The following is a 15,820-nucleotide window of genomic DNA, read 5'->3' on the forward strand; positions in this document are numbered from 1 at the left end:
TTAGAAGAATGTTATTCCCGTACTTAATGTGGAGCCAATTATTAAAGATATCAATTGGTGTACATCTACTCCCTTATACATTGCAGAAATAATATAACACAAAAACACAAACATAATAAATACAATTATTTATTTCCAACTGTTTGTTCCTCAATACCATATCATTATTCCTTTTCTAAACAAAAGCATTGTAAACACGACCCATTAATGAAAATAACACAAAAAAGTGTCATGATTTGGCATTATGATAACATGCAAATATAACAACAGGTTACCAGTAGATATTTACATTATAATGTATCCATACCGGTACATATTCTGCATGCTTCACAAACTTCAAAAATAAATGAATGACATTGCAGATAAAAGAATCAGTTTAAAAATGTTGCTTACGCTGTCACGAGACTCATAAATGTAAACTAACAGATATGGATTGTAAAATACATGTAGATGAGACGTTTTTTAATATTTTTTGTCACATAACAGTTAAAATCTGCCAAATATAGCTTTAAATGTATCTTGAAAACATGTATGCGTCCACACTATTACAACAGGGTGCAGAATCAACGGGTTTTCAGGGGCTTACGCACATGCTGGACAGAATGTAATCACACCTTTAAGAATTGTATTTTTGCAAATATCTCAAGTTATTGAAATACATTTGCAAAAATATGTTGTGCATAAAAAGACAGCTTCTCCTGCAGTTTGTGCCAACATTTTAAAGTATAAGAATAAATCTTTGAATATGTCTAAAATCGTTGACAAAATTTCACGTTCCGTGGAACATAACCGTGTAGTACAAATCGAATTATAAACACGAACACAGGCTTATTAAATAAAGTAATTCTGATGTATTTCACATTGCCATAAGCAGCATAACAACCTGTCTTTTATGCACCTGAGTCGAAATTCTTAAAAAAAAGTTTTAAAAAGTTATTTGAAAAAAAGCAGCACTAACCGTCGTGTTAAAATCCATTAAAATTTAAAGGTGGAACCCCACAAAGTCACGTGATCCTGCGCCTGGACAATGGAATTCAAGCACTCACCTGAGTTCAAAGTACAACATTGTCACAGTCTTGGACAGGTGACCTTGTTTTTGATGATTTGATTCCATCTGACCCAGATTGAAACTCGAGATAAATATTGTCAAGACAAACTTTCTTACCAAGTTTCATCAAGGTTAAATCGTAAATGTGGTCTCTAAAGTGGCAACAATAATTTTTTCAGATCTGACATGGTTATCAAGTTTTTGAACACCTGTGACCTAGATTTGGACGCAGCCTGCATAAAAAACAAACATTCGGATCATGTTTCATCGTAAATAAGGCGTTTAACATGGGTTTTCTTATATTTGTTTTAATACCTGGTGACCTTAATTTGGGATGCACATGAACCAGAATATTAATACACCTAGATATTGCCAAGATAAACATTAACACCAAATTTTATCAATATTGAGTCCTAAATGAGCCTCTATATTGGTTAAAAGGTTTTTCTAGGAATCAGCCGAATAACCTAATTTTTGGACACAACTGAGACAGATTCAAACTCAACCGAGATATTTTCAAAATACATTTCTGACAAAGATTGATCAACATTCTGTCAATAACATTGCCTCTAGCTCTTTCAGTGCTGGAACCGAATTTTGAAGGCCTTTGCAAACAGTTTGGACCCAGATGAGATGCCACAGAACATGGCATCTCATCTGGATCCAAACTGTTTGCTATTCTGATAGTATTCTTTGAAAAAAAATCGAAGAAAATTGTAATTTTAGAAATTCAGCAGACACCATTTTAGCAGACAACAAATTTCCCAGCATGCCAGAGTGGTAACAATCTTTTTCCAAGATACTTTGTGTACTAAATTTTGAACGCACAAGATACAGATTTGAGATCGGGATAGATTTTGACAAGATTAACAGTATGACCAAGGTTAATCGACACTGAGTCATACAGGTGATCCCTTAAGTGACAAGAAGGTTTTTCTAAGACTTTACGTCGTGACTTAGTATTTGGAAAAGATATGAAGCAGATTCCAAAACAGCCAAGATATTGTCAACAACAAATTCTTACCAAGTTTTATCAAGATTGGAATTTTTAAAATTTGGCCGTTAGAGTGTAAACAAGCTAAAACTTGACAATCCATGACACACTACAACGGACAGAGTGACCACAATAGCTCATAATTAGCAATTTGTGCAAAGATGATCTATAACTGACAAATATTTCGCAATCTTAAACAGGGCAAAACCACGTATTTTTAGAGACAAAATGGAATGGATTTAATAACATCAATCGACTTTAAATGGCTAGAAAATAAATACATAATAAGACAGGTCACCATTTTTCAAACATAATAAATAAAATCGAAAAAAAATTGTTATCTGGATGCAAAAACTGGTTTTGAGTCCTATAAAAGATTTCATTATCTAGATGCAAAAAACGGTTCTGAGTTCTATACAAAATTTGCGTTATCTAGATGCAGAAACTGGTTTTGCAGATTTCGAGTCCTTTTTCTCTTTTCCGTAGGCACTGTCTAGTCCGAGACCCAGAAATACGAGAACAGTGCCGACCCACTGGCGGGAATTCATGGGGTTCTGAAAGATGATCACAGAGCCGAGAATGGTGAAGAATTTACGCGTAGTCGTGATGATGGAACATGGGAGTGGACCGAATGTCGTCACCGTTATGAAAATGAACACCTGAAAAATTAATTAAAATGCAATATAAGCTTAATTTAAAACCATTTTTATCAGCCTAAGGCTTATTGCAACACACTCCAATTTATATTAGCTTGATTGTACGAAATAAAAATTGACTTATGACTTGTTAAAGGGACTGTAAACCACGAATGACGAAAAAAGAAAAGTTCTAAAATACCGTATTTTTTACAATTATTAGTTTATATTGTTTTAAATATCACGACTGGTATGTTACATAAATTGAAAAAAGTTCATATTTTCAGTATATTTGGTAATAAAATTTCGCGATGTGAAATCGAAAGTACATCGTGAAAATAGGTGACATAACGATATTAACACTATAAATAACGCAAGTAGATTGATCATTTTATATATAAAATATATACAATTCACTACACATGCACAATTTGCATTCCTGGGTTTACTACGTGACGATGATGATCAATCTACTGGCGTCATTTATAGTTAACTGGTAGTTACCTGGTACCTGTACCCAGTAAAATTAATTACCAAAGATACTGAAAATATGAAAACTTAACAACTTTTTTTAAGTAATGTAATATACCAGTCGTGATATTTTAATCAATATAAACTAATAACTGTAAAAAAATACGGTATTTTACAACTTTTCTTTTCTTCGTCGTCGTGGTTGACAGTCCCTTTAAAGCGTGTCTTTGACCTTTGATGTAAAGAGAAGAATGCTACACTCCTGATAAAGGGCATGTATGGCAAGTAATTTTAAAGTAACATGATGAATGACTAAGTTATAGTCCCGACGGGAAACTTTGACCTTAAACTCCCAGGTGTGTGCTTTACTTTTTTGGTAGGTGTTACACAAACACGTAATCTTACGATGGGGACATTTGTGTTATTACAAAATTTATCATATGACAGAGACAAAAAAATGCACAGAAAAACAGATCTTCATCATGACTGCTTTATGCAGCGTTCTTTGAAGAGAGGCATATTATCCCTTTCAGTGCGGGAACCGAATTTTGAAGGCCTTTGCAAACAGTTTGGATCCAGATGAGACGCCACAAAACGTGACGTCTCATCAGGATCCAAACTGTTTGCTATTCTGATAGTATTCTATGAAAAAAATCAAAGAAAATGCTAATTTTAAAAATTCAGCAGACGACATTTTAGCAGACGACAAATTTCCCAGCATGCAAAGGGTTATAGGGGCCTAATAATGCTTGATTGAAGGTCAGTATTATGGAACTTGGTCAGTGACCTCACACAAAGACACCACACATAGTTTCAAATAGGTACCTGTAACAGAAACAGTGATATGAAATGTTGTGGAAATCCTGGTGAGTAATAAAGCTTGGAAATTAATGATGGTCTGGACTATGGTTCCTGGTCCTAAAAACTGGGCTAAATGCAAGTGCGGAAAGTGTCGTCCCAGGTAAGCCTTTGCAGTTTGAATAGGTGCAGTTTGCACAATGCTAATCAGGGACGACACTTTCAGCCTTAATTAAAAAAATCTTCGAATGCAGTCTAAATGAAAATCAAGTCAAAATACGAAGTATCGTCTCTGAAAAGCCTGTGCAGACTGCACAAGCTAATTTGGAAAGACACTTAACGCACGTACATAAAGCCCAGTTTTTCAAGAATGTCACTCAAATTGGCCATGTTGCAATCTACAAGTACCTGTCCAATGGCGCTTGCAATGCCAAATATGACCATCTTGGTAAGAACTTCTGGAAATCGCTGAACGAAACCGAGGAATAACAGCCCTTCCCCCGACATCAGCAGACCTGGAATTGTAACCACACAGTATTAAAATATTTCCTGCAGCGATTTTTTTTACCCAATCAGTAAAAGTAACAAAACTCCAATAGTGAAATATGAACGTCAAATAGAAGAAATTTGGAAAAATGTGTGTCATAATCTTCAGATTGAGAATTGTGTGATTTTGTAATTGACTCGTATTTTATTGCACAAACCCATCTTAATATTTTTTTACATGTCTATTTGCTAAAATTTTCAGTTGCAGTGCTCATTTTATTTGTCCACTGGCTTTTGAAACGACATTGATGGAACTTTCCTTCTTTTTCCTCGTAATTTTTGGACGGCCATAGAGAATTTTGTAATATTTCCTTGATTGGGAAAGTGCCTTTTATCAGTACATTATGGAGAAGAAGAAAAAAATGATGACAATTGGGGGGAATTTTGTATTTTTTCCGTGATTGGGAAATTGCATTTTATGGGAACTTAATAAAGGAGCAAAAAAAAATCGCTGTCCTTAAATATATATTTTTTCAAGACAATAATTGTAAAAAATGAACTAAATGTGAAAGAAATTTCAAATTACTTTGATGAAGAAACTAGAAATGTGTAACAGACACTTATATTGACACTTCCTATGTTTTGACACAAACAATTTTATTTTATTTTCTACAGTGAAGAAAAAGGCAAAGGTTCATAATTAAGCCAAAACTGGTCACAGCCAAACTTATTTTCTTAATGACTGTATACACAGTGAGGTTATTGAACTATTAAACTGAGAACTTTTGAGCTAGATTCACCCAGAATTAAAAGGGGAGTTAATAACACAAAATGTAAGGACTATAAGTCCTATAGTGGAAAAACAGACAAAAGGTGATAGTTCTACTAAAACTTATCACAGCCAAAATTTCTTTCTGTCAGATAATGTTCACATACCAAAATTAAACTATGGGAGTTTGAGAAAGATCCACGCAGCAGTTCAAGAGGAGTTGAAAAAACAAAAATTTGGGACTGTACGTTATATAGCGGAAAAACAGACAAAGGGACATAATTCTGCCAAAGCTAATTGTTGTCCAATTTCCTTTCTCTGAAATCATCTACACAATATATAAATAAGGTAATTCAAATGCAAGTTTGACTGAAATACACCAATCAATTAAAGAGAATGTTAGGAAGGACCAATATGTGAGGCCGACAAAATCTTATCACAAACTGTGAACAAGTTTCAAACGACACTATTTCATATTTTCAATGGAGTAATACAGAACACATTTATTAATATTTATACAACGTTAATATATTTAAATGCTTTATAATCTATCTGACATACTGTTCATTTTTTGTGAATTAATGCTCTTTTTTTTATTTACAGGGTACAAAATTGCTTTCATGAGGCATTTTGTAAGTTTTTTGTCAAATACAGGTTCAATAATACCCCCGGTAATGCCAGTATGTCCGATCGGTCATAATACTTTTTTGTCCCTTTTTTATATGCATCTTTTACTGCCTGCCAATGGTTGACTAGTAACAGCATGAGAAGCAAAAATTATACAAATATTTATCAATACACCGCTCTGAGTCATGAATGGTGAACCAATGAAAAAAATACAATGTGAAAAGACTGACGGACCGACGGACAGACGGACACACAGAGCGAAAACCATAAGTCCCCACCGGTGAAACCGGTAGGGGACAAATACCAGAACAACTTCTTTGTCATGTTAAATTCTAAGATTTGAGGTTTTTTCTGTACATACAAGACTCAGTGCAGATTATCGTAGAATAATGTTTTTGAGGAAAACTACAACTTCAGTTAAGATTTCCCTTTAAAGGTGTGTGATTACCAGCCCTAAGTATAAATTAAAACCACTGTGTGATTTAAGAACCACCTCAGAGGAGGAAAATGGCCTATTGCACTTTAAGGGTTCAATAGAACTCTTCATTTGAATGAAGATCCAGTATTACATTGAAACAGAGGAATTCAGATGCAAGGCATAGAAATCACCCAACTGTATGTTTATTTGTGCATCAATATAGCTTCACTTTAAACTAGGGATGCAAGAGGTTACAAAAATCATTAACCTTTTTCCGTAACCGGTTATTAACCTGTTAACCGAAACGCCTTAAGTAGTTATAATGATTTAGAGTACGTAAAAAATGTCATACCGCTCGAACCGCTCTGTAGAAACAAAAGTTATTTAAAATTTCAAATCGCTTGCATTGATAACATGCCAGTTTTTCGTTATAAAATGTACTATACAAATTATTTTCATAATTTTGTTAATATATGCTATATGTTTTATTTATTTTTCCTGCGTAAATGCATAGGAGTAAAAAATTAAAGAACTATACAATGTTCATTTTTACGTGTTAACAACTTATTTTTTGGTTGGGCCGCTTATATTACATTTGCGTTGTATCGCTCACAAAAATGGCATGTTCCTTTGTTCATTCTGTTATAATTTTTGAAACTCAAATTGGCTTAATAGAGAAATGTTTTTTCCTTTTATGCCACGTAAAGTGGGTTATGTGTGTTCAACGAATCCGCATCTCTTCTTATTCGATAATTACATATTTTGTTGTTTGCATTTTAAAGATTGTAACTACTAATGCAATTCTTCATAAAATTGTTACTTATAAACATGGTATTTCGCGAGCAAATAGTGATGGATATTGGTAAACAAAACATCAAAATAAGCCGTCAAATGTCTCAACTATTTTTAATAGCGAGTTCAGTAAACGTGTCAATAACGTCTTCGCTAATATCTTCCACTCACCGCAGTTCGCTAGTTAAATTTTAGCGAGTCAAAAGACCAGTAGTGTCAGTTATCAAAACGTACACCCTATTTGTTATCACAAAGGTATTGATGAATTGCTTTATTACTTTGATTGTTGACAAGTTATTTATTACCGGCGAAGGTGCGGCATGTTGTTCTTACTAGTCGCCAGCGCAAGTTGGCAGTATGTCACGCGAAAAAGTAAACTCGTACGAATTATTCCATTAAAAAAACAACATAATCAAATATTTTTTTCCAGGTTAACCTTTTCCGGAAAATGTAACAGGTTTTGTTGTTTCGATAAGTTAACCTGTTAACCTCTTGCATCCCTACTTTAAACCTTTCCATCTGAGAGGCAAAGTGAAAATGGCTACATGTATGTGCAAACAGCATTATACCAGATCATCCTGCGAGTAACTCGCAGTCTGTTCAGGTTTTATGCTGTTTTCTGCTCATCAGTATCTAAGGGTTGGAAATGAAGCCTTTAAAACTTGAATCTAATTAGAAAGGTCTTGAATTAAATTTAACTTTCTAAGGGACTACAAACTTGTCAAAATACCTATCTAAGTGGTAAAAGTGTTAAATATTTGTGACGTCAAAGCCATTTGCCGGTTTATGTATGTTTTAATGTGACGTCATCATCATTATTGTTGTTTACTTTTATCAGACGTTATTAAAGGATCGAACCAAACAGACGTGTTGTAGTACATAAGCAAAGTAAGGGTTAAGTTTGTTTTTTGCTGCTTGTATAATATTTTGAAGAACACAATGTTCACGTACCCACTGCCAACCAAAGCACGGACCACAGGTTGATGTGCAACATCATCTGATAGGCCCCTGTCTTGTGTTCAGCCGTCATACGGTCTTGAGATGCCCCTGTGAGCCCATCCAGCGTCAGTGAAACCATCTAAAGCAGATGTACACCAATGAAAAATTGAGTATTTGAGCTGCGTTCTGGGATAACTAGGCTTAATGCATGTAAGTAGTGTCATACCAGGTTGGCCTGTGCAGTCATCGCAGGCTAATAAGGGATGACACTTTTCAACTTAACTAGATTCTTGTTGAGATGAGACATCCTTCAAACGAAAAATTCAATAAGAACGGAAACAGGCATGCCTGATTTGCCTGTGTGGACACAGGCTTATCTGGGATGAAACTTTACGCAAATGCATTAAGCCTAGTTTTCCCAGAACAAAGTTTATTTATGTCTCATTTTCACAAAATAGTTTTTACATGAAGCATTCCATCTACAGTATTTTTTTATTTACCTGTCAATTGTGGTTTATTTAAATAAGAAAAGTGCTGAATGCACACCCATTGGTTCTGTGTTGCAGTATATTCAATATGGAATACCCACGTTGAAATTAATTGTCAATTACATCAAATCAAAGCACAATTATACCCCACAATTCAATTTACCCGTTCTGACTACTTCCTCAAAATGGCACGCATTTGTATTTATGAAATTCTTTAACTCAATAATTGCCAATATTGGGCAAATTCTTAATTTAAAAAGTAAGTGACTTTTGTTTAGCATACATTACAGACTGAAGTGACAGATCGTTAAAAGTTGTCTCACTGCAAAAACTTGAAAATTTGACCAAACATATTGCATATAGTATGCTAACTGCATGAATGTAAATTGTCTCACAAATTTGCTTCAATTTGTTTGTTTGTTAGACTTTTTTTTGGCCATGTTGAACAGTATTTCAGTCACATCAAAATATTCAGTTAAACCAATCATGCTTGTAAAGTGTGTTAGCTGGTGAACTAAGTTTGCATACTGTCATATTATGGTCAATAACTGGTGTACCAGTACTAAGTGCACATACTTCTGTCAATAACTGACAACTGCCTAACTGGAATCATAGGTAGGGGGAAAATGGCCATAGAAAGGATTTCATTATCAATCCTCCCAAAAGGTGTGTCCCTGCCGGGGATCAAACTGGCGCCCTACCAACTGAGCTAGCCGGCCTGGTTTACTTACATTACTTCATCTTAAAGAACCAACATACACTCATTTGCCTTCCCATTGATCCTCATTCTAACAAAACTGGGCTTGATGCATATGCACAGGCTGATCAAAGACAACACTTTCCACGTTAATGGGATTTTTCATTAAAAGAAGATCTCTTCTAAAATCAAACCCAGTTGAAGCTGAAAGTGTCAACCCAGATCAGCCTGTGCAAGATCAGCCTGTGCACGATCAGCCTGTGCAAGATCAGCCTGTGCAAGATCAGCAGGTGCAAGATCAGCCTGTGCAAGATCAGCAGGTGCAAGATCAGCATGTACAAGATCAGCCTGTGCAAGATCAGCATGTGCAAGATCAGCCTGTACAAGATCAGCCTGTACAAGATCAGCCTGTGCAAGTTCAGCCTGTGCAAGATCAGCCTGTGCACGATCAGCCTGTACAAGATCAGCATGTGCAAGATCAGCCTGTGCAAGATCAGCCTGTGCAAGATCAGCATGTGCAAGATCAGCAGGTGCAAGATCAGCATGTACAAGATCAGCCTGTGCAAGATCAGCATGTGGAAGATCAGCCTGTACAAGATCAGCATGTACAAGATCAGCCTGTGCAAGATCAGCCTGTGCAAGACCAGCCTGTGCAAGATCAGCCTGTGCAAGATCAGCCTGTGCAGACTACACAAGATAATGTAGAATGACACTTCACGCTCATGCATAAAGCCCAGTTTTATCAGAACCTGGCTCCATTAGGAACTTACCAAGAGTATTTCCCCAAATCCCCAGCCCTGGCTTGCATCCTTATCCGACGCCTTTTTATCCTTCATCATAAACAAAGCAACCCCCAGGCAGACCATGAAGATGAATACAAACTTGGCGGGAGGGTAGCGTTTCTTGGCCAGCAGAATGCCAAGGATCATCACAGGAATAGGTTTCACGGATTTACCGATGACCTGCGGAGAAAAGATGAAAACATCAAATAATGTAAAATTGTATAACTCACATCAAGTTTTTCATGCCGAAATGGAGAAAAAAAGATTTAAAGTTATACGAACTAGAAGATCTGACCGAAAATGGCCGCGATGTAACTATTGCGCGATAAATTAATCCGCATCATTGGAAAGCTTTATTTTCCTTTTTGATGATCAAGGTCAATACATAAAAATTCAGTGCAGGAACAACAAAAAAATACATTATTTGTTTTTTGTTTGTTCTATTTTTTAGATTGTCTGTATTTATCTTATGAGCCCAAACAAAAACATAGCTACACTGGTTTGTGAGAAGTATGCATTGGTTTAACAGATCGACCAATGACCTGTGGAGAAGAGATGAAAAACATCAAATGAGTTGCGTTCTGAGAAAACTGGGCATAATGCATGTGCGTAAAGTGTCCACACAGGCTAATCAGGGACGACACTTGCCGCTTTTATAACATATTTCGTTTAAATGAAGTCTCTTCTAAGCAAAAATCCAATTTAGGTGGAAAGTGTCGTCCCTGATTAGCCTGTGCGGACTGCACAGGCTAATCTGGGAGGACACTTTACGCACATGCATTATGCCAAGTTTTCTCAGAACACGACTCAAATGAGGTCAAAGTCATGTTGAAGATGGTGGCATCAATAGACCTAAGCCTCGCTTTGGGAAAACGGGGTTAATTGTATGCACATAGTGTCATCCCAGAAAAGTGCAGTCTGCACAAGCTAATCAGGGACAACACCTTACACTTTAATTAAAGTTTATGTTTATAGGTGATCTGTTTAAAACGAAAAACCAGTGCAGGTGGAGAGATGTGACTCTGATTAGCCTGTGCAGACTGCACAGGCTAATCAGGGATGAAACTTTCCACACTTTTCATTAAAACCCATTTTCCTAGAGTGACACTCACATTGTTTTGGTTGACCAACACAAACAAATGAAAACAAACACATTCTTAGCATAACCCCATATATTACAGATACTGGTTTCTAGCCATCCTGCCTCATGTGTATCAAATAGAACATCTACGGTATTGCGATCAATTTAAAACAACATGTACAGCAATTCGATTTCTTATACCTTAGCAGGGTCGCTTATATATTGCAGAAAATGAAACAAATAGGACATTTACACTAATATATTTTAAACAAATTTACCATATCTTAGTCTATCAAATAAGACATCTAGAGTTTCTTTGGACTGTTTCTGGTACCTGAGTAGGGTAACTGACATATTGCAGAGACTGGTTACTGGCTAACATTGTCTGGTACCTGACATATTGAATAGTTACTAGCTAACATTGTCTGGTACCTAACATATTGAAGAGACTGGTTACTGGCTAACATTGTCTGGTACTCGAGTAGGGTAACTGACATATTGCAGAGACTGGTTACTGGCTATCATTGTCTGGTACCTGAGTAGGGTTACTGACATATTGCAGAGACTGGTTACTGGCTAACACTGTCTGGTACCTGAGTAGGGTATCTGACATATTGCAGAGACTGGTTACAGGCTAACATTGTCTGGTACCTGAGTAAAAGGGTAACTGACATATTGCAGAGACTGGTTACAGGCTAACATAGTCTGATACCTGAGTAAGGTAACTGACATATTGCAGAGACTGGTTACAGGCTAACATTGTCTGGTACCTGAGTAGGGAAACTGACATATTGCAGAGACTGGTAACTGGCTAAAATTGTCTAGTAACTGAGTAGGGTAACTGACATTTTGCAGAGCCTGGTTACTGCCTATCTTTGTCTGGTACCTGAGTATGGTAACTGACATATTGCAGAGACTGGTTACTGGCTAACATTGTCTGGTACCTGAGTAGGGTAACTGACATATTGCAGAGACTGGTTACTGCCTAACATTGTCTGGTACCTGAGTAGGGTAACTGATATATTGCAGAGACTGGTTACTGGCTAACATTGCACCGAGGTAGGACAATGAACACAGGGCATACATCTTTGTTGGAGTCGTGTCTTTCTCTCGCGCAAACATCATCATAGCTGAAATATATGAAGGTCACTATTCTGGATATGTGAGAAATGATTTATCTCATTCAGAATTAGCCTGGCACTTGGAAAATGGCGCCTAATTCATGCGGGAGAGGTATTATCCCATATTAGCCAGTGCATTCTGCACAGGACACTCAGGGACAACACTTTTCCCTTAACTGGATTTTCAGTTTGGGGAGATTTCATTTTAAGAAAAAACATACCATAAAACCGTAAAGTGTTGCGCCTGATAAGCCTGGGCAGGGTACAAAGGCTAATCTGGGATGATACTTTACGCGCATGCATTAAGCCCCATTTTTCCAGTGCAAGGATTATATGTAAAACAGATAGCGTGTGCACTTAGTTTACAATTCCGGAAAATATCATATGCACCAAAATCACATGAACAGTCAAAATTATCAGTCTTAATATAAGTGGCATGAATGATTTTTACTTAATAAAAAGTGTCTTACACAATTCACACCCCATGAAACCTGAAACCTTGTGAGCAGTGTAAAACCATTGTAGCAGTGTTCGGTTGGTATTTTACCATGAACTTACATTGGGTAAGTAAATTGGAAAAATTAAAATTTTCCAAGACAAATTTGAAACAACTGTGTATTAACATGCATGTATATAATAAAAGTATTGGCCTACATGTAGAAATGACATGTAGACATGGTATCCATGTTTTTCCAACATGGTCATAAAAAATGCAAATTTCTCCACAAGAAATAGTTTTCTGGAGAAACCCTGCTGAGAGTTTATGGCAGACACGTGTAAATTTGTTTAAATCCTTTGATAATTGTAGTGGCTTGCAAATTAAAGCAGTTTTTCTCCCCTAAATGCCTGAACATGGCCCATTTTGCCCGATCTTCTACTTCAGGGAGCCACATTTCGCTCATTTTTTAAGAAAATTTGTCAGGATAATTTCTGCATGTAGGCCAATACCATTGTTATCAAAGTATATTGTTGTTGTTTCAAATTGAACTTAGAAAATTTTAATTTTTCCAGTTTACTTTCCATATGTAAGTTCATGGTAAAATACCGAACACTGCTCCAATGGTTTTACACTGCTCACAAGGTTTCAGGTTTCCTGGGGTGATTCAAAATGATGACATATTTGAAGTTTCAATTTAATCGCTTAGAAATAAGAAAAGAAGTTTGCTCCACAAACTTAAAACATTTTAAGAGTCTTGACCGAAAAACCACTCAAACGAGTCAATTCAAATATACCGGTAACCCCTTTTAAACTGTGTTTGAGGGGATATCATTATTAAATATTGATCATATTCATTACCTGCTTTAGCACACAGTGAGTTGATGATGCACTGTACAAAAACAAGGGCCATCGTATATGTGAACTTTTCTTTGCTTTCACCGCTGCCATATTCACTTTTGTTCTGAAACAAACAAATATGAATACACTAAACAAACGCAAAGGCAAATGTATAGATAAAATTGTCTCCACTTTGATTGCTGCAATGTAAACTCTTTTATCTGGAACAAAAATAACAATATTTTAAAGGAAAACATGCATTGATAAAAAATTATCCAGAAAGCATTTTTTTAATTCAAAAAAAGTCTGAACACCTGCAGTGATTTCGAGTCCTGACCCTGAATTCACCAAACAATTCTTCGGCTTGAGGCTAGGAACATTCTTTGAGTTGATATATTCAATAATTGCTTCAAATTTGAGACAAACTTGGCATGAACCGCCTCAAATTTTGTGTGTCACTGTTTACAACAATTTATTGCTACTAAACGTGCCATAGGTAGCCTATCAATATCAGTGCTCCAGCTAGGATTTGAAAAGGGCAGGGGTCTATTTTGTCAAAAGGGCACTTTTAAGCGCGAAGTATTTTGTCAAAAGGGCATTTTTAAGTACGTAATATTTTGTCAAAAGGGCACTTTTGAGCGTGCAGTATTTTGTCAAAAGGGCACTTTTAAGCGCGCAATATTTTGTCAAAAGGGCACTTTCAAGCCCACAGTATTTTGTCAAAAGGGCACTTTCAAGCCCACAGTATTTTGTCAAAAGGGCACTGTCAAGCCCGCAGTATTTTGTCAAAAGGGCACTTTCAAGCCCACAGTATTTTGTCAAAAGGGCACTTTCAAGCCCACAGTATTTTGTCAAAAGGGCACTTTCAAGCCCGCAGAATTTTGTCAAAAGGGCACTTTCAAGCCCACAGTATTTTGTCAAAAGGGCACTTTCAAGCCCGCAGTATTTTGTCAAAAAGGCACTTTTAAGTGCGCAGTTTTTTGTCAAAAGCGCACTGTAGTTTTGTCAAAAGGGCACTTTGAAGGGTGCAGTATTTTGTCTAAAGGGCACTTTCGAGCGCACAGTCATGTCTGGAATGCTTAATGTTGGATATTCATTTTTATATTATGAATAATTGTTAGATTATTTCCAATTATTATTAAACCATGAAAATAAAATATCTAAAATGAGTAATAAATAAATATCAATGTTATACAAGATTAATAAATTATAATATGTCTAAAAAAAAACTAAAAGGGCAGGGGGCGGGGCCTCATAAGGGCAGGGCGAGGCTTCAAAAGGGCCGGGCATGGTACCCTTCCATTCAGGCATAACCTAGCCAGAGCAATCAATATTTAAGGTGAGAAGTGATTTTTTATTGTTCCAAGTCTACTCTCTATTCTCGAGTCTAATAATGGTTTGTTGAATACAGGCCATGGTACTTGCTTTTCTGCTGCTGCAGCATCTGTAAGAAACAAACTCAGTCATATTGATATATTAACCATTGGAGCAGTGTTCGGTATTTTACCATGAACTTACATATGGAAAGTAAACTGGAAAAATTAAAATTTTCTAAGTTCAATTTGAAACAACAACAATATACTTTGATAACAATGGTATTGGCCTACATGCAGAAATTATCCTGACAAATTTTCTTAAAAAATGAGCGAAATGTGGCTCCCTGAAGTAGAAGATCGGGCAAAATGGGCCATGTTCAGGCATTTAGGGGAGAAAAACTGCTTTAATTTGCAAGCCACTACAATTATCAAAGGATTTAAACAAATTTACACGTGTCTGCCATAAACTCTCAGCAGGGTTTCTCCAGAAAACTATTTCTTGTGGAGAAATTTGCATTTTTTATGACCATGTTGGAAAAACATGGATACCATGTCTACATGTCATTTCTACATGTAGGCCAATACTTTTATTATATACATGCTCTCTATTCTCGAGTCTAATAATGGTTTGTTGAATGGTACTTGCTTTTCTGCTGCTGCAGCATCTGTAAGAAACAAACTCAGTCATATTGATATATTAACCATCCTTTGTGCATGTATACATTTCTTTGTAGACCCATGACGTTCACTTTTTGTTCTGTAACAAAAAAATAGTTTTTACAAATTATCTGATTAGTTCTATCAATTAAGTGCCACCATGTTCATGGCTTATACAGAAACAAAAACCGCACACACATTTATGTTCTGTTAATCACATTTTCAATATTGATCTTAGGTACCCAACTACAAACAAGAGCACTGCTTAAGAGGTGCCAAAGGCTGCGGGTGCAGTTTTGAATAAATGAAAGCTTGTCAGAATTTTTTTTAAAGGTCACAGTGACCTTGACCTTTGACCTAGTGACCCAAAAATGGGTGTGGTGTGTAGAACTCAAGGTGCATCTACATATGAAGTTTCAAAGTTG

At 36.2% G+C, this 15,820-nt stretch overlaps 1 protein-coding gene across 1 annotated transcript; it reads right to left on the reverse strand.

Annotated features, from left to right (window-relative positions):
- Positions 1-113: 113 nt before the first annotated feature.
- Positions 114-13,599, reverse strand: LOC127861018 (solute carrier family 35 member B1-like). Its single transcript, XM_052399380.1, has 6 exons — positions 13,444-13,599; positions 12,028-12,155; positions 9,933-10,124; positions 7,990-8,116; positions 4,355-4,461; positions 114-2,701 (listed from the first exon to the last, which is right to left on the reverse strand). The coding sequence occupies exons 1-6, from the start codon at positions 13,493-13,495 to the stop codon at positions 2,471-2,473; spliced, it is 837 nt and encodes a 278-aa protein (XP_052255340.1). The 5' UTR covers positions 13,496-13,599; the 3' UTR covers positions 114-2,470.
- Positions 13,600-15,820: the final 2,221 nt, after the last annotated feature.

Source organism: Dreissena polymorpha, chromosome 15 (genome assembly GCF_020536995.1).
Source record: "Dreissena polymorpha isolate Duluth1 chromosome 15, UMN_Dpol_1.0, whole genome shotgun sequence".
Lineage (NCBI taxonomy): Eukaryota > Metazoa > Mollusca > Bivalvia > Myida > Dreissenidae > Dreissena > Dreissena polymorpha.

Bases quoted from the DNA above. Each gene is read 5' to 3' on its own strand.
- LOC127861018 (XM_052399380.1), bottom strand. From the start codon at position 13,495: ATGGCCCTTGTTTTTGTACAGTGCATCATCAACTCACTGTGTGCTAAA. The intron at 10,125-12,027 runs GTACCAGACAAT...TTTTCTCCGCAG, and splicing joins ATATCAGTTACCCTACTCAG to GTCATCGGTAAATCCGTGAA. The intron at 4,462-7,989 runs GTACGTGAACAT...TTACAATTCCAG, and splicing joins CGTGCTTTGGTTGGCAGTGG to GTCTGCTGATGTCGGGGGAA.